This window comes from Labrus bergylta, chromosome 6, assembly GCF_963930695.1.
Source record: "Labrus bergylta chromosome 6, fLabBer1.1, whole genome shotgun sequence".
In the NCBI taxonomy this organism is placed as follows: Eukaryota; Metazoa; Chordata; class Actinopteri; order Labriformes; family Labridae; genus Labrus; species Labrus bergylta.
In genome coordinates this window covers 20,108,137-20,132,364 of record NC_089200.1, presented here as the reverse complement: position 1 = coordinate 20,132,364, position 24,228 = coordinate 20,108,137, and the positions used below count along the sequence as shown (strand labels likewise).

The 24,228-nt window shown below is 39.9% G+C and overlaps 2 protein-coding genes across 3 annotated transcripts; one reads left to right on the top strand and one right to left on the bottom strand.

The window, feature by feature from the left end:
• The first annotated feature begins 1,192 nt into the window (after positions 1-1,192).
• mpnd (MPN domain containing) lies at positions 1,193-7,678 on the top strand. The gene is made up of 14 exons (XM_065955948.1): positions 1,193-1,368; positions 1,704-1,838; positions 2,470-2,672; positions 2,877-3,098; positions 4,019-4,118; positions 4,212-4,290; positions 4,379-4,475; positions 4,573-4,645; positions 4,750-4,826; positions 5,544-5,712; positions 5,903-5,973; positions 6,112-6,201; positions 6,302-6,394; positions 6,528-7,678. Exons 1-14 carry the CDS (start codon positions 1,356-1,358, stop codon positions 6,612-6,614), a joined length of 1,509 nt encoding a protein of 502 aa, XP_065812020.1. The 5' UTR covers positions 1,193-1,355; the 3' UTR covers positions 6,615-7,678.
• A 1-nt stretch (position 7,679) lies between these two features.
• Positions 7,680-23,030, bottom strand: sh3gl1b (SH3-domain GRB2-like 1b). 2 transcript variants are annotated; one of them, XM_065955949.1, is made up of 10 exons: positions 22,634-23,030; positions 16,965-17,033; positions 16,007-16,079; positions 15,778-15,921; positions 15,335-15,468; positions 15,020-15,178; positions 13,460-13,563; positions 13,139-13,272; positions 12,539-12,586; positions 7,680-10,815 (listed from the first exon to the last, which is right to left on the bottom strand). In XM_065955949.1, the coding sequence occupies exons 1-10, from the start codon at positions 22,676-22,678 to the stop codon at positions 10,622-10,624; spliced, it is 1,104 nt and encodes a 367-aa protein (XP_065812021.1). In that variant the 5' UTR covers positions 22,679-23,030; the 3' UTR covers positions 7,680-10,621. The 2 variants fall into 2 exon arrangements, with proteins under 2 accessions (XP_065812021.1, XP_020505674.1); XM_020650018.3 differs by lacking the exon at positions 12,539-12,586 and having other exon boundaries at positions 22,634-23,028.
• Between the last annotated feature and the right edge of the window lie 1,198 nt (positions 23,031-24,228).

Here is a 24,228-nt window from a genome sequence, read left to right as displayed (position 1 = left end):
CATAAGTGAAAATATCTCTTGCTCTTCTTTGCCGATCTGTATGTTGAAGATAGAGGAAAGGAGCAGCAATCTAACCAGTGTAGAGCAACATGTTACAGCAACAAACTTGCAACAAAGTGTGAAGGGAGATACAGTATGTGTCTTACATTTATGCATTAAATGCTGTCAATGGTGCAAATCTTTTCTTTGTCACTTGTAATGAGCCACAAGTCCGTCCATGCCCAGCAAACCTGGTCGCCTACCAAGTTTTGCTACGCCCTCAGTACTCAACAGACCAGTTTCTGTTTCCTCTCAGAACTTCAGTGCAGAAGATTTGTCTATAGGAAGAATTTCAAACCACATATTATACATGACTTGTGAATTAATTCTACAATCAAACATGTTATACATAATCATGTCCAGGCTTCCCTTGTTAGCCTGGCTGCATTTTTTCATATTATTAGGGGATTTGTGGTTCAGCTAAACCAGCGCTATTAATACATCACAAACATGATTTCCTTGGTTTCATTTCTCTTTGCTTTGCTATTTGATGGCGGTGGAAAGTTCATTGTTGGCGATGCTTGAAAGAACAGCGTTTATTTTCTTAAAGTATTTTTAACATTTAACGTTATACCTTTGTATGGAGAGCAAAGTTCGCCAAAGAAAAATCACTTTCGTGTTTAAGCATACCTGGCTATTAAAGCTGATTAATGTGACTTTGCATCAGACGTTTGCAAATTCACTTGAGATTTGAACGGACAAAAAGTGCTCACTCAGGGTTGCTCTTTTAAATTATGAATGATCAGTGCTTAAAAAGGACAACAATAATAAAACGCTGTCAAGTATGCCACTGGAAATCAAAGCCAATTAAAAGCAAAATATTGATGAGTAAGAATAACTCATAAATAATACATGCCAGTTGAATGTATTGTGATGTATCAGATGATAAAAAGGGATCATCCTAAAAGCATTTGGATACATTGCAATTGTAAGCAACATATCATTTCCACTACAGCACGAGTAAAATTTGTTGTTACAGAGGATTTGGAGTCAAACACCTAAAGTGTATGGTTGCTTCTTATTTTTTTAAACACAGGCCTGTTAGCGCCATGTGGGGGGGGGGGCAAAAGAAACTGAACCGTGCCGGAGGTTTGCTGCCCTCCGCCGGCTGCTTCCCGGTAATGACTCTGCTTTCCGGAGATAAAAGGAGGAACATCTCGGTGTAGGGAAAGGAAACCACAGTGTAACTGAGAAAAGTACGGGACTAGGTCGTGTTTTTATACCACACAAATCCCTAGTTCAAGCCCCTGTGCTGTGTTTGTCATACACACAGACCCCTCGGTCTTCAGGATGTAGCCTACTTTTAATCTGCCTGAATGCCAAATAGCGGTGGGTTCACCCGCACGGGGCGACACTTCATCTTTCCGGAGGAAACGCAAATTTATCGCACCATTGTTTACGTTTTCAATAACATTCAAGATGTTTCCTTTATCTCGTGCCGACTATTTTACCGTTTCACTTATTGTGTGGTATTTGTAGACTCGTGAATGTGTGAATAATGGTAGATAGACCGGCATGGCACGTCAGACAGAAGAACACAGGGAGAGTGACAAGGACGGGGAGAGGGAGAAAGAAAGGGGAGGGGAACTGACATTAAAGCAACACAACAAGGAAACTACACTGCAGAGCCTCAGACGCCTTCATTTTATGTTTTTGAATAATAGCAGGAGCTAGTGTGGCGAAGTGTACCCGTGAAATCTGCCCGGAGCTCAACCTCACAGCAGCAAGTGCCCCGAAAAAGGAGCAGCTTTTCACCGAGTTGGATTTAAAGGCGCTCTCGGACGCTTTCAGAGATATGGGTGAGGATAATAAAAGGGGGGTTTAATTGTAATTCTGAAGGAAATTAAAAGAGGAGGGACAGGCCTCTACTTATGGACAGAGCCGTGCCCTAATGAGAGGTGGAAACAAAGACCAACCACATAGCTTTGCTGTAATTAATGAAATGGCATTTTAGATGATCTGTAAGCTCTTTTGGCCCCTTGGGATGTCTTTTAGCATGATAGGTCTTCTAACATTTCAAAATGATGTTAAATGCTACATAGCATTCTCACAGTGGAGCGTTCCTTTTAAAGTCACTATAATTAGGCTGCATTAAGGAGCATTTGAATAAGCTGTGTTCCTAATGTTACTAATAGTAGGCTTTATAGATGTTTTACTATATTCAAGTGCTATATGTATCTCAAACAGCAGGATGTTCAATTAGCAAACATGAAGTAAATGCATCCTAACCTGTCAATATTGTGGTTTTGTTGTACTCTACATATTGTAATATAATAGAGACCTGCTCTTTTTGAAAAGTGCCTCGAGATAACATTTGTTGTAAATTGGCACTATACAAATAAAGATTGATTGATTGGTCGACATATCCTTTAAGAAGACCCTTGCACATTAGGATCCATGATGTGTGTGTTTGCATGTGTGTGTCTTCAGACTCGGAGCCACCCAGCTCTCCACAGGTGGTGGAGGATGGAGGAGAGGAGGATGAAGAGGAGCTGAGCGGAGGCGAGGAGGCAGACCTGCGCTCCAGCTCTGGCCGGGGCTCCCTGCTGACCCGGAGAGGCATCACCCTGAGGGTCCTGCTCAAGGATGGGCTTGTAGAGCCGGGAGACGGCGTGCTGGCCATCCACTACCTGGTAATAACAAACACTGCAGCTCAGTACAGTAAGAATGTTGTTATGCATTATTTATGTGCATGTTGTATCATCTTAGTTTGCACCTATTATTAAAATTAACCTGGAATGATACACTTTGAAATTCTGTTATCAGTGGCGGAAAAGGGGCAGACACAGAGTTGCTTGATTTTTTTTATTTAAATTCTAACTTCTCTGTTTCTTTAGGGTAAGAACTTTGTAGGAGACCTGTTGACTGATGGGAAAATAAGATGGGTGGAGACAGGCCAGATCTTCAACTCCCCAAGTGCCTGGGCGACACACTGCAAACGTCTGGTCAACCCAGCCAAGAAGTCTGGTTGTGGCTGGGCGTCTGTACGCTACCGGGGCCAGAAGCTGGTCCAGTACAAAACCACATGGCTGCACAAGTACCAACCCAGCGCAGACATGGTGAGAGGATTACAACATGTGTTTTTTTCAGTGATACTCTTATATATTTAAATATGAGATATAACATGGTAGTCTGAGCAGTATGAAGTCAAGGTCAAACATCTGACCCTACATTTTAGCAACAGAAACGAAAAGTGCTACCTTAGTCGCTCATACAAAGTGTAGTTCCAAAAAAGGTTGAAACCCCTTGTTTCAGTTTTTATGTGTGTAAGGATTAATCATTTCAACTTTACCTTATTACAGTGCAGCCAATACCATAGCAGTGAGGTTGCAGAGGTTTTCCAGAGCATTGAACTGGACTCTTTGTTTCACTCGTTTGCTAAATGAAGAAAGAAAACCTGAATAGAAACAAAATAGGTGCTGACAGTGAAAGAGGGAAGAAGCGTGTGGAGATGAGTTGTGAGGAGGTTTCCTCCTCAAACTCTTTCATTGAAAGATCTTTTAGGAGCCTGAAGAGGCGAGTGACCAGGAAAAATAAATAAAAACGTCTACATGTTTATCATCAATGTTCAGTCTTAATATTTATAAATCATTAATGTCTCCAAATAATACCTCTTACTTACACCTAGAAATGACTGACGGGTACTTAATCTAAAAGCAAATATATATATATATACATATATATATATATATATATATATATATATATATATATATATATATTGCTATTTTTCAGTAAAGAACAAAGGAAAATGTTTGACTCGATCATGGAGAGTATATGGAAAACTGACGTTCATTGTCACGACAGCTAGTTGTTTTTTTATTCACATTTTATGAACAGAAAAAACACATACTCATAATTCAATTAAAAATGACCTTGAGACCCATTCGTTTGAATTAGTTACACTCTTTACACCACTGTTTCTATGTTATTTTTGGTCATTGGTGGTTTTGTGTTTCTTTATATTTTGTGACGACAGAGCCTGGTGAGCGAGGAGGATGATGACGAGGATGAAGAGGAAGGGAAGACAGCTGTGCACACAGATGAGAAGAACAAGAACAGCAAACCTGGATTACACGGTATGATTGCCTCTTCCTCCATCTTAAAACAAAAACACTTTTCATAATAATCTAGTTTGGACAATCTGTAAAACAAATGTTCTTTTGAAACAGACATAATGGTTTCACGCAGATCAGACAGAGAGAGAATTCCTGTCAGATACTGCACGTTGGGCACCAGAGATGCTACCAGGTACTGACTTTTATTCTAAAGGATGTAAGTTGTATTGTTCTTACACTGACTGTATCAGAGTGTGATTGACACTTTCTTGTGTCCTCAGAGATCCACACACACTGGTGGAGCTGTCGGCCTTCTCAGCCATCAACAGGTTCCAGCCTTTCAATGTAGCCGTGTCCAGTAATGTGCTTTTGTTAATGGTAAGCAGCAACTCTGTGTAAAATCACAGAAAAGAAAGGAATTGAATTTTGATGAACACTGAGGAGAAAAAAAGTTCAAACTTTCTCTCCTCATCAGGACTTCCACTGTCACCTGACCACCAGTGAGGTGGTGGGATACCTCGGAGGCAGATGGGATACCAACACACAACGTGAGCGTGACTGTAGCACACTTGTTAAATATACAGCCGTCGACGATAGACGTGATTCTAGCTTTAACCCTATCATGGTTCATTCTGTTGTCGGTGTATTTCAGTGCTGACAATTCTGAGGGCTTTCCCATGCCGGACCAGACTGGCAGATAGAGACTCTGCGTCTGCTGTTGAGGAGGAGGTATCAAATAAATCAGTGAATCATTAGTCTGCACTAACAGCATGCATGCCTTCTGAGAACACGAAGGGGAACGACACCCATTTTTTTTTTTTTTTAAAGATTTATTTTGGGCTTTTCATGCCCTTTTTGCAGAGAGAGGACAGTGGATAGAGTCGGAAACCAGGGAGAGAGAGCGGGGAATGACATGCGGAAGGGGGCCACAGGTGAAAGGGGACCATGGGTGGAAGTGAACCCGGGCCTACCGCATGAGATGAGAGTCTCAATACATGGGACGTGCGCCCTAACCATTGCGCCACGACACCCATTTTTAAAAATTCACAAGTGCTTTCAGCTCCTCAGGTGGAGCTTATCATCCAGCGCTAGTCAACATGCATCTCTCTTTCTAAAGTCAGACACCAAAGTTTTTCATGGAGTTTCAGTTTTACAAAAATGTCACAAGCACTGACAGAAATATCAAGGGATAAAGACCTTCATATGAAATCTTAAAAAGTGTCTTTCACTGACGTTTCTGCGCTTATATTGGCAGAATTAAAGCAAAAAATTAAATGAGCAACATTTAACATTGGACAATATCTGCCCGTCTACGTCTGAGTTTTCCCAGTGTACTGCCCGTGGTAATTACTGTGGTGTTATTCATTTTTCTTTCACTCAAGTGAAACAACATGGAAGCAGAGACTTTTTTTCTAATCAGTGATGGTCATGTTGACCCTGCTGCAGATCTGTCAGAACCTGTTCATGCGCGGTCTGTCGTTAGTGGGCTGGTACCACAGTCACCCGCGAGGTCCGGCTTTACCGTCGCTGCAGGACATCGACTCCCAGATGGACCACCAGCTGAGGCTGCAGGGTTCAAACAACGGCTTCCAGCCCTGCCTGGGCATCATCTGTGGTATGTCTCTGCCTTGGTTTATACTGTTTGACTTTAATGACATGATCATACGAGGGAAATTGTCTTTCCATTCTTCTATATAAAGGGGCTTGGAGGGTCTTGAAGGATATAACTTTGAAGGTTCATTGACACTGCAATAATGAGAGATCAGTAAAATGCTTCTAATGTCTCAATGCTATGTCTTATTCAGGTCCATATTATCACGGCAATCAAGGTGTGGCATCCACAATAACTCCATTCTGGGTTGTACCACCACCTGAGGTGAGGAACAAACATTTTACCTTCTCTACGTCATGTTTTTCCTTCTAACTTAGTTCAGTGTGTTCTGATTCTGGAAATGTAAACATACACGTTTGCAAATGTTTCTGCTAAACTTCTGTATCTTCTGCCCTCTTGCAGCAGCGGTCCAATGACTATGGTATCCCAGTGGCTGTGGAGGTCACATATGTCCAGGACAACTTTCTCACCAGTGATGTTCTTAACGAGATGGTACAGATACAGCAGCCTGAAACCTGTGAAAAACATTTGTGTGGTACATTTGTGTGGTACTGTTTATCATTCTAAAAGGGCCTGGTTCTTTCCTCCACAGATGCTGCTGGTAGACTTCTACAGGGCTGCTCCCGACCTTGTCCAGTTCAGCCAGTACTGGTGTCCCGATACGACCATGATGGACAAAATAAAGGTACGACCATTTGAAGAAAATCTGGAATCTGTACAACCATGCAGACTTTCAGATTTTGATCCTGGCATTCTCCCTCTTTCATGACTTCTTACACACTGATCACCAAACTACAAACTTCTATCTTCTTCCTCAGGGCTCTCTGAGTTGCCATGCTCCCAAAGACCAGGCCTACTCTCAGATCTTAGAGCACGTTTACAGTCAACTGAACAACATGCAATGAGTGTGTGTGTGTGTGTGTGTGTGTGTGTGTGTGTGGGGCTTCTCTTCAATTTCAGACACCTTTTGTGCAGAGGCGACAAGACAGGATGTACAATGTCAAAAAACCTGCTTTTTAAATGCCTTTAATTCTTTGCTCTTTGAGTGCACTTATTTTTCACAGTAATTTGAGTTTAAAAGACCTGGATACTTTTGGAAGTGAAAAATCTGTGACTTTGTTATCCACAGAAGTTTGAAATAAAAATGGAGATATATAAAGTTGATGAATCAAACTAGAAAGCACTGTGTTGAGGTAACAAAATACTGATGTGTGTGAAAAGGACACTAATTGAACCCTTTCATCGACATGGAATCAGCCCACCTGACTGGCCACTTACCCTTCACACATGGACCTATAGGTGCCTATCTGTGCCAGTATTCTGTGGAAAGAGCAGATACTGCCAGGTAGGTGTACAATGTAAACTTTCAGTGTGGCGTTGTTGCCTTTAAAGACCAAACCAATAGCGCAGTGGTTTGGGAAAAACGTGACAAAGAGTAAGGTAAAAACTACTACCTTAGCAGTATGCAAGTATGCAAATGTATCTAGGTTTGAGCTTAACTCTATTCTGCAATTGGTTTTCTTGAATGTTTTTGTTCCTTAAGGCTGCAATGTGGTACTAGTTATTCACTATGCCATTCATTTTTTACCAACCTGTGTGTGTGTGTGTGTGTGTGTGTGTGTGTGTGTGTGTGTGTGTGTGTGTGTGTGTGTGTGTGTGTGTGTGTGTGTGTGTGTGTGTGTGTGTGTGTGTGTGTGTGTGTGTGTGTGTGTGTGTGTGTGTGTGTGTGTGTGTGTGTGTGTGTGTGTGTGTGTGTGTGTGTGTGTGTGTGTGAGTGATATGTTGTGAAAGTTTTGTAAGACATGAGTCCTGTAGGCTAGGACAGATATTTGCTTCCTCTTTTTTCTGTTCTGTATTTATTACTAACTGTGGATTGTGCGATGTACATGTATGAAGACAGAGCAATGCCTTAAGCCTGCTGATGATCCACAAAACATTGAAATAAACACACTGGAACTATTTAAACATGCCTGTGTTCTTGTTTCCTTTATTTCCAGGAGCTCTGTTGGATTCATTTTTAAAAGATGTAGCAAATAAACACACATGGTGGTTAAGAGGAAAGTCCGGGTATCCCGTGTGTCATTAAGGTTCATCATCAGGGGGCGATGAGTATCTTTGAAAAGTCTCATGGAAAAAGACCAAGGAAGCTTTCCGGCCACCAGAGAGCAGAGCTCCATGTTTTTTTGTCAAATAATTCTAGATATAAACAAAAACAGGACGTAGAAAAAAAAGAGAAACGTCACTAATGCATATCTTTTTAACATTTCATATGCAGTTGAGTAAGCATAAGATCCAGGGCCAAACTGAAGATTTGTATGCATCAAATAAGCCAAAACCAAAGTTAAAAAAACATTCAAATAACTACAAAGCAGAAGCTTTTAAATGTTTAAAATGTGTTTTAAGTCAGCTTCATTTTGTTGTCAAAAGACTGCGGTATGGATAAATGCAACAGAAGCGCTTTTCTCTTTTTTTCTTTTATTGTAAGAATGGGTGAGGTGGGGGACAGGTAAGAAGCACATTACTCTGATAATAGAAGAAAAAATGTTGCGGTTAAATTCTGAACTCTGTATAACAAAAGTAAAAAGACAACTCAAATCTAAGACATACATTTATAAAAGGTGAAATAGAGGACTACATGCAAAGATTAATTTAAATGTTTGAAGGTCTTATATATAAAAAAAAGAATACAATAAAGAGCCACAATGAATTCATGCTGTTCACAAGAGCATTTAAGACTGATTCAACAAACACATAGCCCTTTAAAAGGAGAAATCAGTGGGACATTTCTTTTCAAACATGTTTCAAAACAGACATAAAAAAAACAGTTTCCACCTCTCATTCGTCAAACTACACGTCCAAGAAACTGCCCATAGTGTCAGAGATGTGCAGGAATTTGCACACATTTTATCTTTACACAGGAAAAAGTGCCAAAGGCTAAAGTTAAAACCAAATGTTGAAAATAAATCCGGGACCATTTTCTTAAGTAGCTAGGTTAGGGTTTTGGTTGCTGTATTCATTGCAGTACTTTACCTCTGTTCTTCTCAAAGGCACTAAAACAAAGCATGGACTTGTTGTAATAATAGTGTGATTAGGACAGTCCTTTAACTTTGCCCTGAACTTGATACAAGCATTCAAATGCAGTTAGATGTAAACATATTAGACAAGGACCAAAGTCAGAAGTGGAGGAAGTGTTTGGCAGTGGGGAAATGCAATGATAACGGTTTCTTTCAGGATTTATTTTTGGTAACAAAAGTGTTCCAAAAGTCAAAATGATATAAACATATTTTTCCCTTGATGTTTTCCCTTTCGCTCCAGGTTATTTCCTTGTACTCAAAAGTGTTTTTTGGATCAGACTTCATCTGTGGCTAAATCCAAAACAAGGAACCAGCCTTGTCTAAAAAAATCAACTTAAAAGAAAAGAAGTCTGTTTATATCAGCTCCATGTACTTACAAACAAATGGAATCAGAGCTGTGATGATTGTGAATCATCAGAAGGTCAGGATGAGTTTAGAAAGCAGGGGTGAGTTCACAGTATCAGAGACTACAGGGCAGACAGACACAGTGGGACAGTTAGTGATGAAAAGATCAAGTCACTGCCAGCAGCGATACCTAACAGGCGCCTCACGCCGGGTTCAATAAGAAAAACAATTTTCGACAAAACAGGCCAAAAACTAAATGTAAATATGGCTGTGTTACAGAACAGTTTGCAGTTTCACAATCATGTTTCTATTGCATTTAATACGACTTTTTGGCTCTGCTTCCTCTATTGAACAGACTAACAGACAATCCCTAAACAACCTATCATTCCGCATCTCTGGACAACAAACACACACCCGCCCAAGTGGCACAAAGGTGCAACGTCTGCATTCAACTTTGGGTCTGTGTGGAGCAAGTGGTGGAGTAAATCTCATTAGAGGACCAAGGTGCAATTACATCTTCTCGAATATTCAGTAAGAACCATTGAAACTTCTGTAGTAGGTTCAGACTGACATGAATCAAATACTGAAATAATACAAGAAAAAAACATATTTCAGGCCTGATGTTCTCTCAAGCTATCATCAGTGCACAGCTGACACACATCTTTAAAAAGAGCATTAGAAAAACAGAACCTGAAACATGTCTAAATCATACATTTAAAGAACATTTAAACTTATATTTCTTGTGAAATATGTGAATATAGTGTTTTATCTTTTTATACACAAGTTAAAACCACATCTCTATTCTTGTGTAGTTCCATTTAAGAAATGTAATTCACGTTTGGCCAGCAGGTGGCACTAACAGATGAGCTCAAGTCCCAAAGGGGCCCACACACAAATGCTTTCAGTTTTGAAATGAAATGGCATTTAAGTGTGAGCTTTAGGTGGACCTCTTCAGCCTGACACCTGACTGTTGAGTTAGTGACCAACCTGAGTTTGAAACAGACTTCAGTCACACACAAATAAAATCAATATGAATGTGTTGCCCGGTCATTAAAGTCACCAGATTTAATACAAATTGTCTTTATCAGTAATTTGTGGTTAGAGAAAATATTGCTTTATAAATGTGTTGATAGTTAACGTTCAAGAAATGTTTCTGACCGCCATTTTAAAGAGTTCTGGCATTGTGTGTCCATTCAATCCTTTTACCTCTGGGTGGTACAGGCTATTGTCCTGTCTGGACTTTGACAAGTGACCATCTTCCCCAAAAATCCTGTTGACAGAAAGTGCTCGTCGGTGAAGATGATGTTGAACCTGAAGGTGAAAATGAATTCTCCGCAGACCATTCCTTGGCTTAACTTTCTCCCTCCCTATCAATTCTACTCTCTCTCTCTCTCTTTCTCTCTCTCTCTCTCTCTCTCTCTCTCTCTCCCCTCCTCCTCCTCCTCCTCCTCCTCCTCCCCTTCAGTCTCCTCGTTGATCTCTCGCTCTGTGTATTAGTGTGGCAACGGGACGAGGACCTCAACATAGTTAAGAGGGAAGAATCCAGACTGGCTGTTCAGCATTCCCTCGTACCAGTTCTCGTCAATCTGATTGGTCAGGGTGATGATGTCGCCCTCGCGGAAGCCCAGCTCTCCCTCGTTCTCTGGGTCAAAATCGTACAGCGCCTTACAGCTCGGCTGCTCCGGGGCTAATAAAACACAAACAAGGAGGCAAAGAGTGAGTTTGGGGTAGGACAATATGTGAACACTTTTAGACACAACGAGGGATCACAGCAAGTTGTCACACTGCACACCTTAAGCAACATTAACGGGTTTAATGTAGGTCACAGCACTTATTGTTAATGTACGTTAGTAGAACATAAATTAACTTAACAATCTGCTTAACTAAAATACCCACATCATTCTATGACACCAGCTTTCGGCTTGTATATTCTCCTCACGCTATCTGTCGTTTCTCCATCTCTCTCCCGCTGTGACCTCACATAGATCAGCAGAGCAGAGAGGCGCTCCACACAGACAAACTGGGCTTTTTTGTCTACAAACAATTTTCTCATTGTATCAAGTATGCCCCACAGACTGCAGGGCAGGCGAGAGGCGAGGCCAAAAGCTTGGATCACTCACTCAGTCTCTGTGTGTGTGTGTGTGTACTCCATAGAGTATCAATTTACAGAAGCAGATACCGTGATGCTAACACTTGTTTAAATAGTATACAATCAGAAGAGATCTCTCTTAGCTTATGTTATGGATATATAATTATATATATATAATTGCCAAACACCTGTTAAAAAGAATTCTGTTAAGGGTTGTGATCAAACTCTAATAATGTGTATCAGCTTGTAGGCTATTTTCCACGCCATGCCAATGTTAATGATCTTGGATTATGATTAGAAACTTACTTTTTTGTCCACTTGGATGCACAGAGACTAGCTGTACCCTTGTACATCGCAGTTACAAAGCAGCATCAACAATAATTTAAAGTCACTTTTCTAATGACTGTGAGGTCAACATTTACTTTATCTTGCCTCTGTAGTTGGTCTTCTCCTCCTAAGGGAAAGATCTGGCTCTTCGGTTGCTAACTGACTCATTATTTAGGCTGTGTGGTTCAGCCTAAATAATGGGCGGCCCGCCCCCCCCCCCCCCCCCCGCCCGCCCTGAAGGTCAAGTTGGAATTTTTGTGCCTTTATTGTAGAGATAGGATAATGGTTAGAGTCGGAAAAGAAGCCATTTAAGGATACATTTCCAATATTAAAAGTAACGCATGAACACCAAGATTCCTTCAAGTCGTCATGTCGCCATGTCGGCTTGTCCCCACCCCCCCAACGCTGTAAACCTAGGGAAAACACTGTGGTTGCTTGCTGTGTCTTTTGTCTGATTCAAGTGAATCAAGAATTGTTGACAAAGGCAATAGTGTGAGAGTGGTGACAGAGAAGATAACCCTTTTACTTAAAACATGGGATGTGGGTAAAATGTAAATACAAACAAAAAGGGATGATTTTCAGCACATTGACACCCCATAGTTAATTGACAATAGCACAAAGACAGCACATCAAATGTTGAATAAAACATGGGGTTTGCATGTTTTGGATATCATCAATTTCTCATTTAAATGTGTAGTGTGCGCACAGTCAAGCAAACCCAACATCTGGACTTCAGGATTGGATCTAGAAATGTTCAAAAGTTTAAATATTCAGGCTGCACTATGAAATACTGATTTCATCTGAAACCACACACATGCTGTTACACACCACATGCAACAAAAACTTCTAATAATGTATAGAACCTGGAGACGTGAGAAGTAACTTATATATTGCCTCCTACATTTCACACCAGAAGCTGTGCAAGCACACGGCACCGTTTACACACCACAGAAACTGTGACTGCGAAAACTGGCCCACACAATCTGTGACTCACACAATCTTGGTTTCCGAAAGGACAATCTGGCCAAGGGGAAAGACGACTCTAATGGTGACGTCAGAGGAGAAAGGAACAAGGTCAGCTGGAGAAAGGCCAGCCATATGACAGGGCAGGACACACACAAACTCACTGACACTCAAACACACATTCTTCACATGCGGAAACAAACGACCATTTTCTCATGGCCAGTGACTGAGAGCATTTCACAGATAAACATTCAGTGTCTGCCACCATGTACAAGCCTCACAAGTCTGCAGAAAAAGAAAGTTTGTCGAACATTTTTCTGCTCAGTGGTGTTGATTAGTTGCAGGTTTGCAATTTAGTTTAAAGGAACATCAGTTCTTGGCTTAGTCTTGAGAGAAACAGCTTGATGTGTGCTGCAGCTCGTTTCCACATATTAGAGTGATGAAAGTGTAAAGAAGAATTCAAAATATTGCCAGAGAGAGTGTTTAGTTTTCTCTTTGTTTTATAAAAACGAAAATCACCTCATGCACTATTTTAACACCTAAGGATAATTAAAGTTTTCTCCAGTGTAAATTACACACATTTTGCTCTTTGCATGCAAATATTCAAAAAATCCCTTCATCTGCTTCTTACCTGAGTTACGTGAAGGTGGCAGGGCCATCGAGGTCGGGTAGCCTCCATTTGAATGGTTGTCGTCTCCAAAGTCAAAGATAGGTTTGGGTTTAGGTGTGTATTCACGTCTTGGTCGATTCTGAGCCTCATTCATCCTTTAAAAAAAGACAAACAAATATAAAATGACATATGCAAACATCCAGAATAAATACAGAACGCTATATGAAGTCACTTTAACTGAACTGGAAGCAGACTTGAGGACAGCTCTTTGCAGAAAGCTGCACACTCACATGAACTATAGAGAATGTTGGTTTTTGTGTGTGTCCGGTTTCTGTACTTCACCTGTCTCGGAGTTTGTCAGAAAGCTCCTCCAGCACCTGCACAGCCTGCCTGTGGTACTGCAGCTGTGACTCCACCAGAGAAGAGAGCTGGCTCACCTGCTCGATCTACACGCAGACACACAAACACACATAAGCACCACACTAACACAAGACAGTCAGTGCAACTGTACTTCAACTTCTGAATCTGTCATTGCAATGGATAAACAGTTACATTATCAAGAATAGTAAATAAAAGCCAGAGTGTTGAAGTACAGAGACACCCTGCATCCTGGAGATCAGCATCTTAAAGCTTATTACAATTTCTTTAATCTTTGGAATTTTGTCAAACTTATATTTTTAAATAATGTAAATGGTCTCACACGCACAGCTTTACCAATGCATAACATTTGAATAGACGTAAGGAACAATATCAAAAAGGCTGACACAGGAGAAAACACAGGAAATATGAATCAGACTCACATCCCTCATACAGCACTTGTCACATTTACATAGCCAAACTGTCCTCAACATAAAAACTAACCGCTTGATTGCTTTGCAGGAGCATTATAATACTCACAAACATGACATGCATGCACTTAGATGTACGCTCTAACCTGTCTAGTTTTCCTGTGCTTCCTTTGCCATTTACAGAGCAGGCACATTTTCCAGTTCCTAAACCCAAATTGTGATTAAATGTTGTCTAACCGTTTAACTGTCTATTTAAAGACCTGTGTATCTCTCAGAGTTGCATTGTGCTGAATGGGTGTGTCCTTACTCTTACTAGTGTAACTAGTGCAAAGTGTGTTTATCCTGTGGGTGTGTACTGGAAAGCATGATAAAGTCAATGCAAGATATGTCACATATGTAGCAGGCTGCAATTGAGTGCCCGTCCAACCTGGGATTTGTGAGGCCAATACTAATTTACGATGGGAATAATGTATTGAAAAATAGACTTTCCTAGATTGTGTAGCACTTTTCTAGACTTCTGACTACTCAAACAGCTGTTTACACCACATGTCACATTCACACACTGATGGCAAAGGCTGCCATGTATGTATGTTTCAATAACTGATTTTGTAAAAACATATAACCCGATACACTTTAAAAACAAAACGTGTCATTTTAAATACATAGTCTATAAATACTGCAGACTTCATATTTGAGGGTCAGTGACTGTTTTATTTGATTTGTATACTGCCATAAGGACTACAGAGACCGCATATCAAGATTGTTTATTTGATGCTTGTCAATGTGTTCAAAATGTTTCAAATAACTGAATGCTGCTGCTTTACACCAGCTTTTAACCATCCGGGTTATTACACTATAATAATAATAATTCTGTTTTAATCCTAAAAGCCTAGCCAGGGACAGGGGTTGCAAATGAGCCAAAGCTAGAAACGTGTATGCATGGCATCTACTTTCTACTTAACATATGAAGCAATGTTTTCTACATGTGTCCCTGTTTGATAAACAAACAAACAAACAAAAAAAAAAAACTAGGACACACTGGCTTTTAGGATGTAGATGCGCCTCATAAACATTAACTGTACACCACACTGAGTAGAGATAAACCGGTCCTTACATCAGTCTCCAGCAGGTTGTACATGCTCGTCTCTGCCACTTCCTTTGACTCATGAAACTTCTCCAGGGCCTGTCGAACCTCCTCGTCTGGGATCTTGCCCTGGCGCTTTTTCTTGTAGTCGTAGTCCAGGCGACGGCCTTCCAACTTCTTCAGGTGGTGCTGAGGTGGTGATAGCCGATGTTTAGGAGAGAGCAAATAACTAACGACCATCTTGCATTAAATGAAAATCAGGCAGTTTTACTATCATGTTTTCAATGTTTAAACAATGAGAGAGATTAAAAACAAGTGTGCTCTCCTTCCAGCACATCAGAGTACCTGTATCTCTCTGAGGTCCTTGTCACACAGTCCTTGCAATGGATCAATGAAGTTCTGTTTGACATCAATATCTAGAGAATCTTTGACTTCTGCCAATCTCTTCATGGATTCTCCAACATCTACTAATGCTCCACCTAATCCACAAAGACAGAGATGAATAGCTCGGTGAGAAGAGTGTATTTATAAAGCACAACCACACCTTCAGACCACTCACATAGAAACAGAAAGTGTAAAACAAACCCCTTACACACAGACCTGAGACCAAAAGATAGAAATACATTACTTAAAATAGTTTAACAAAAAATCCTGAGCCACTTAAATAGTTTGGGTAATCTGTCAGTCAGTATTTGAAACCACACAAGCACAACCATGCACACCCAAAAACCCCATAATAACAAACCACAACATTCCTCAGTATACACAAATAAACAAACATGTCTCACCAAAGTTAGTCTCCTCTCCGAGTTCCTTTCCAAACTTGCCCATACACTCTCCCAGCAGCCCCTCAGCCTGAGGGTAGCCGGGGTTCTTCACCTGACCACGGATCTTAGACATGGTGTTCAACATGGACAGTTTGGCCCGCGATGCTATGAGAGGAGGGGAAACTTATTTCATCCAACAGTTCAAAGTGTCTAAATAAATGCCAAAAATAAGAAATGAAAAGCTGCTCACCGGGGTTGGGCTGAAGGTATTCTGACGTTTTGGAGATTACCTCCACTACTGCTTTACTGGTCACATCTACTTTCTACAAATCACAACAAACACACATACAACACAATCGACAAAGAAGCAACTACAACCACAGACGTCAAGAAAAGGAAGTGTACTGAAACATTCTAACCATTGCTTGCATTTGCTTAATCGTAAATCAAGTTTGAGTATTTGATATATTGTGGATGATGAACTAATAAATGTGGCTGCAACTAATCGTAATGATCCTAATAATTATTATTTTTTATTATCTATTTATCTGCTAATTATTCTCCATCTGTATCTGATTAATTATGTATCTGATATTATTAGAACTTTGATTAAAATGATACATTTTTAACCAAATACTCAATCCTAACAATATTCAATTAAAGCTTTTCCTTTGAATAAATGCGTTTACGATCTGTAAATGTGAGCCCCGCCCCTTTGTAATTCTTTTAATCCAGTCTGAACCAAACAATCAATCCGGGTTAGCTCTCATGTATCTAGCCAATCACAGTGACTCTGCACAAACGTACATTATCAAGCTTCTACATGACTCAAGTCTCTCACTCTCTTGCCAGAAAAGCGACATTTTTTTGAATGCTGGAATCAGCAAATGTTTGCTTTTCTGGTTAGCAACTAACACGGGTAGCTAAATTTCCAACAGTTTCTGATTTATTTAGTAGTTCAAGAAACCTTTTATCTACTCATCAATCAGCCTGTGTAAAAGTATCAGCAGCCTAATGGCAATCAGCTTTTTTCTCGTTCACACTGCTGAATGAAACTGTTCTGAACCAACAGAGGATGAGGTAATGCTTTAAATGAGGTGTAAACATTAACAGAGGTCACCATGAGAAAATGATGAACTGTGTGTTAAATCAACAAGGCCTTTTTCTCTTTTTTTTTTCAGACCACAAAAAGATGTCTTCTCTCTTACCCGTTCCAAGTCTCTGAAGTCATCATCTAGTTTAGTTCCTTCGGCACCACCAACCTTTTCACTCACCATCTAGAGGGAAGGAGGAAGGGAGAAAGCGACAGAGAGAGAGAGGGGGGGGGGGGGGGGAGATGGCAGGAAAGGGAGAGAAGGAAGAAAGAGGGAGGGAAAAAAATAAAGAAAATGCTGATTAATTAATGCTGCTCATAAGGTTTTGATTTGAGTTTAGAGAAGTCTTCAGACGTTCACGCGCCTGCTCTGTGTAGAAAACAAAACACTTATGGATTTGAAGAGGAATTGTATATTTTGTATTCCGAGTCTCAAAATCCTACCTTTAACCTAACCCTTCAGGTGACTTGGAACAAATGAATTTGGAGCAAAACGGCACAAACAGAGTTATGCAATCCCTTTGGTTACCCTTTACAGGATGAAAAAATGTAGGACCAGCTAACTCAATGGAGCAGACTAAAACACGTTGATTAAAAGCACATGTGTTTCCAGGACGATCTCTCAGCATGTTTTTAGGTCACATAAAAAAAAAAGTATAAGAAAAGGAAAACAGATCAGCTCCCGAGTATGTAGTACACATATTTGTGTCCATCCTTCTTGGCTAATTACTTTAATTGTGAGCAGAGTTTGTGTTTTTTTCAGAGAATAACACACGCTGATTCTGACTTCATGAGTCTGGACTGCCGTAACTTTGAGACACTTGAAACTTGACTGCATGAGCTGCATAGTTCCATGTCTTAGTTTATCTGAGCAGAAGAATGGAAAACAACTCACATCACCACCAATAGGGGGTTTGAAAATGGCATGCAACAACAGTCATTGGTCGCACGCTAACTTGGGGACATAAAGTTCTGCAAGTGCAAACTCTAACCACTTCAAACACTTTGTTGTCTTTGTTTCATGCGATGATTCCAGGGGAAATGTCTCACAATACATCTGTGGTGATTGTGTCACAGCAGGATGTGATGAATCCGTCCTGCTGTGGAGGTTTTAAGGTAAGCTTGTAACAGTCCGGCTTAATCTTTAATCTTTAAACAATGCCCAACAGTATAAACAGAGGGAGCATTTCTAACTGCTTGGAAAGTTAATGACACACTGCAAGAGGGGCACTGAAAACTGGTCAATAATTTAGATTGTGTCTGTTAGATTTAGACTTTATTTGACATCACTGAATGGGGACATGTTACTGAATTTGAGGTAGACGTTCCAATCACATTCAACACAGTTTAACAAAGTCGTTTTTGAACATCTGTATATTGGCTGGCTGGCTGCACCTGTCGTTAGAGGTGTGGAAAAATTGATTCATGTAAAAATCGAGATTCTTCTCTTCTGATATTTTAAATAGATTTGTAACTTCCAAAAATCCATTTTTTTCCAAAGCTCTTTAACTCAGTAGAATGCCAAATGGAGAATTTAGGAGGTGAATTTGAATCCTGAATCCAGAATCTTTTCAAATTGAAAATAGATTCTCAATCTAATGACCCCAAGAATCTAAATCATATTGTGAGACACCCAAAGATTCCCAGGCCTACTGTCAATGCACATTCCACTTTTGTAGATTGGCCACACAATCCTTTTGTGTGGTGGACTCTAAAATGTATTATCATCAGACATATGCTCCTTTGAATACGAGATTAAACTGATGTAAAAGTCAAATTCTCTCGTCTATCTTGCAGTGCAGCTCCAGTGCTTCAGGTGAGGACGATAGGGATCACGTCGGAGCACTCCACTCGCCACTTGGTGGACGTGTACCCGTTTTATGGCGGTTTATAAATTATTTTATTTTGTTTTCCCTCCTTTTTTAAGTAGCCTCAATGAATGTAGTGTGACACATTTCAAACATAATGATGGAGAACTTTTAGTTATTATTGAGATTAATAATACTTAAATAACTTAACCCAAGTCTCCTTCAGCTAGAATTTCTTTTGGAGAATTTTCTGAGTCAAGGGAAAATGCATTTCTAAGAATATGTGATTTTAAAAAGTTTATTTTTCTTGTTTGTCATGTATTTGAATATCCCTCGGGATCAATAAAGTATATATCTATGTCACTAGTTTATGCTATTTCACCAATAAAAAATAAGTAGATAAAAATGAAACAGGATGCTGCAAACATGTTTGTACAGTTTAGACACTGCTCGTTCTCTTTTGCTCTGGTGAAAAGTATGACTGATGATCTGTAGTTTTTATGAAAGCTTATGGACCTTTTGATCCTATGGATCATGAAAATAACAGAATGTATTGTTTTTAAACTTGTGGCATCAAAAAGAATTGATTGCATTTTTAAGAAGTATACTTCAGATTTACTAATGTAGATTTTTTTTCTCTCTATATTGGCTGTTCTAAAAAAACAAAATGAAATACACAATGCCTGCCCTTCTTCTTTGCAGCAGCTCAGAACACATCTTCAAGATAAACTGCAGAATCTCTGCTGTATGAGGAAAGCACATGACAGGGGGCCTTGGGGGATTCAGGTCACAAGTAACCTCAACTCCAGGCCGACTCAGCATTACACTCCCTCAGAGGAAAGATTGCAGTATGCAGTGCTTCTTTTTTGCCATCTAACTTTTTCTGCACCCCAGTTTCACGAGGGACTGCATTACTTTATTTGAAATCTTTGTATTTTCTGATTTTGGGAGGTAATAAAGTAAAACATATGAATACATTTGTTATCCACTTTGTAGTGCTGAGCTATTTTGTCTTCAGCTACTGAAAACATCAAGCTCTCGTGTCAGTGTAACAGAACTGTTTACATGCACACAGGCTCAAAGGACTGGAGCCCAAAAACATCCACAAAAGGTTGTCATCTGGAAGTTTGGGTATAAACATGCATATAGCTACACTGAGGCGTGAGTTTATAACAGGTATCCTTTTCATCATAATGACTGGGAATTAAACATATTGGTGGTTGGTTAAAAGCTGGTGCACTTTCACAAAGCCAGTAACTGGCAGATTGTCAAACCCAGAAAGTTGACTCATAGGACTGAATACAAAATGAAGAGTAAGAGAAAGGAGACATGTAGCAGCCTTATGTGGATCAGGTTTGTTTACCAACATTGCATGTGCAAATCAGCAGAAGAAAATCTATTTAAAGGGAAAACTACTGTATATTCAGAAGGTTAGCAGACTAACACAACAAACCTGTCAATGTGTAGCAGATTATTCTTTGTTAAAGCCAAAATATGTCAGTAAGGAAAACGTGTTTCACAGGTACAGTATAACACTATTCACAGTATCTGAGCAAACCACGTTTCAAAAGGAAATGATGTGACTGCTATGAGGCGTGATAGATATTCATAAGCCTTTCTGCTGGAGATACATAAAAACTATCTGGTATTCTCCGTACATGAATGGAGCTTAGTGATTTCAGTCAGTAACATTATTTGACAAAAGTAAGAAACCTTGTACTTAACTAAAAGGGACATCTCTTGGTGCATCATGCAATTTAAAATTTTCTACATCGCTGCATAGAAGCTAAAACTCTCCGATTTCTTGCAGGGAATCAGAAGGAGGGAAACTATCTTTGCCTGGCATTCAAAGTATCTGTTCAATGACAAATCCTCAATTAAGAATATTAATTTCCTGAGGGGTCAGATAACCTAGCGGTTATGTTGTGCGCCTCATCTACAGAGGCTATAGGCATCATCGCAGCGGCCGTGGGTTCAAATCAGCCCTTTGCTGCATGTAATCCCCTATCCATAAAGTCAAAATGTCCCCAAAGAAGACAAAACAAGATGAGTAGTTTCCCACTTGAGCATTATCTTTGGTGATCTGAAAGTTAACACCCAATATGATACATATATAAGGCCAGAAACAGTAAGGCTGTGCTCAGACCACCCTGCTTAGAAAATGCAACACTCTTTATTTATCGGAATAAAGCCAGCCAGAAAGTAGTCATGGGGTTGCCAACATACATGCACAACTTCTGCTACAGGCAATGTGATGAAGGCATGATGCTGCATCACAAGTGGGTTAACTGATACAGCTTCATAAACTCTGTATACTGCATAGTTTGTCACAACAATAGCAGGGTAAACAGTATAAACACAGTCTGCTGAGACAGTCTGCCAGATAAAACTAAATAACCAAAGGATATCTCAATTGATGAATTCTACGTATAACTCGTAAAACAGGTTATAACTGACAGTAAGCATTCATTATTATTGCTAATTGACCAGTATAACGGCACACCTCTGGACAGATGCTTGTTTCCTCTTGTGTTGAAACTGAGTAAGGTCATCTAGAAAGCTTTAAGCATTATTTGTGTGATTATTTGTTTGACATTTGCTTAGCTGACACACAAATTGCTGGTATTATCACTTGCTCTAATTGAACCTGACATTTCAGGTATGAACATTTCAAGTCAAGAGTAACTTCATGTAGAAAAACAAACCAAAGAGATGGACACACAGTAAAAGAGAAAACTTGGGAAATGTGTGAACTACAGGGAACAGATTGATAAACAGCCAACTTCCTGCATGCCTCCAGTGTAGAAAATCTGAGCAATGTGAAGAGTTATTTACTCTCAAGGAGTTTTGGCAAGAAAAGAAGCTGCATTGCAGTTGAATAAAGGGAAAGCACACTTCTCCCCCCCCCCCCCCCCCACCTCTTTCTGTGCATCACCCCTTTGGTCTTTTTCTAGTGAACTACTGTTCTGCCCCAAAACCTCAACTATTCATTATCATTACGGACTGTAAAAACAATCCTAAATGACAATTGTATTATTTTTTCCTCACAACCAAATCCCATCAGGGATCGGAGTATGTTCCTAACAGGAAACTGGGGTAGAAACCAAATGTCTTTCCTGCTTAGATCAGCAAAGGCAGGGGAGGGAAAAAGAGTCCAAAAAAAATATTTTAACCGTCCCCGCCCATGACAGAGCGAGCTGGCACAAATTAAAAACACTCACGCAAAGGTTCAGACACCAAAAGACACAAACATTTTGTGTGTTTCCATGTCTAGTATCTGCATTTCTAACTCAACACAATGTCAGATGCATTCCCTGTAAATACTGATGAAGCACATTAATCAAAAACACAGCTGGAAAACAGGTAACTGGGTCAAAAGAAGCTCAACTAAACACTTATATTCAGGTACTATGTTTCTCAGAAGTGGAAAAGGTATGTCAGTGAATATCAGAAATATGTGACTTCACACTCTTTCTCATGGTACAAAGCACAACCAACTTTTTAGTGGATTGTTATTATTATTTTTTTTACTGTGTTGAGCTGTGAGTCAGCCGAAAAGTTCCCCAAAGGAAGACAGAGCCAGCACCAATGTTGGCTGCAGAATTAACACTTTCTTTCTGGGTAAAAATGCCACAAAAAAACAAAAACAAAAAAAAAGAGCCATGTTTTAAACCTTTAACAATATAATAACGTTACTTAGCATTAGCTAGAGTGAGTTGATACTCCAACTAATGTTTACTAACATAAACTTGGATGTTAAACTATCTTAAAAACAACATAAACACCAAACTTATAATAACAATAAAAGTTTCACACACTGACACAAAGTGTTTCTATCGTTATCTCAAAGCTTTCACCGCACAAATCGTCAACATTAGTCAACGATATACCGCTAGTTAGCTGAAAATGCTAAATGAAGCTATCGGCTAACGAGTCATGACAACAACCAAAAAAAAAAAAAAAAAGTTTTGCAAACCTGGCTGGCTTTATAAAACTGTTTCTTCAAGCCCGCTACAGACATCTTGAACCCTGTCCGTGTTCAGCTTCCAGAGAAAGTGTAAATAGGTCACGATACAACTAAAGTTAGCGTTATAGTGAGTTAGAAAAGGGGGCCAGTGCGGAGATGTTTAGGAGGACTCATAGGACTGCTCAGCCGTCACTCCAAGTCGGGACACGCCAACTGACCACGTCTACGTCGAGGAGGGGGATTCTTCCCACTGTCAAAACCGAGCGAAATATGTTTAAATCCACAAAAAAAAACGTCAATATTAACCCCGAAAAACGAAAAACGCATACAATCGAAGTCACACTTGTACGATTAACAGGGCACCAAAATCTGCGCCAGCCACTTTGAAGAAATCAGTTTCCTGAGTTTACGTAGCAGATGTTAGAGCAGGCTTGTGTTAGTGCACACCGCCCTCTGCTGGAGGTAGCAGACACACACCTCTCTGTCTGCTCTGCTGCAGGAAAGACCAGATGTTACCTGCATGTTGGGACGTGAAACATTGCGGGAGTAGGGGTGTGTTGCCCAAAGGCAAAACTGAGCTGCTGCCTTCTAGGCCCCTAGATTAAGCCCCTTTCCTAGTTCTCATCGCAGTGTGCACAGATTTCCTGTTCCATGTTGCAGCCTTGAAGTGATAAAACTACAAATACATTGTATGAGCTCCGACCTGAATGATCCTGTAACTTAATTCTGGTCTATGCATTCTCCTCAGAAGTGGAACTCAAGACCAGGTAATGAACCAGAAGGCCTTTTAAGCTCCTATAATGTCTGCTTATATTGCATTTTAGAGCTGGATATCCTTCAACAAAATTTCAATTTGAACAGTAAAACGTACTTGACACAGTAAGCCTCCTGGGTGACTTGGATGTGGGGCTCCATGGCAGTCGGCCTCTTTCTCTGGTTATTTATCCAGTTAAAGCATGTAACTATCAACCTGCCATGTTTTTATTACTCAGTAACTATATTTAAACATTCGTATAGTTCTGGATATACATAAGAAGCATTTGCAAGACTATGGTTCTAGTGAGGAATACTGTCATAGGAAGATACATGAATTGTTCTGCATGGCAGCATGGCGTAAATAGTCAAACTAAAAGTCAAACTGCCTCCGGTAATTGACACAATGATATGGAGAAATTCTCCTTTTGTTAATGGCATCCCTAACATTGCAAAAAGGATAATTAGAAACACAAAGTTATTGTATTTAACTTAATGTCTGAAAATGGATGGAAAATGTCCTTTGTGGTTATCAATGATTTTCTTTACATTGAATGGCAAATACATTTATTTTCAAACATCTTACTCTGTATGTAACCAATATGAAATGCCTCTGAAAAAATGGTTCAGCTGAGTAGATCATTTTGGTAGCAGTAAGACGTCATTATGAGACGTTTGAATGGAGAGATAAAGAAAAATAAAGAAAATAAATATGAATGTGTGAAAAGTAGATGAGCAAAGCAGACTTTGTTTTACCAAAACTGGTGCAGTAATGTCTTTAACCTTAGCTATCTCCTCTTGTGACACAGTAGTTGTAGACGGCACAGCAGATAAGATAAAACCAGGACAAC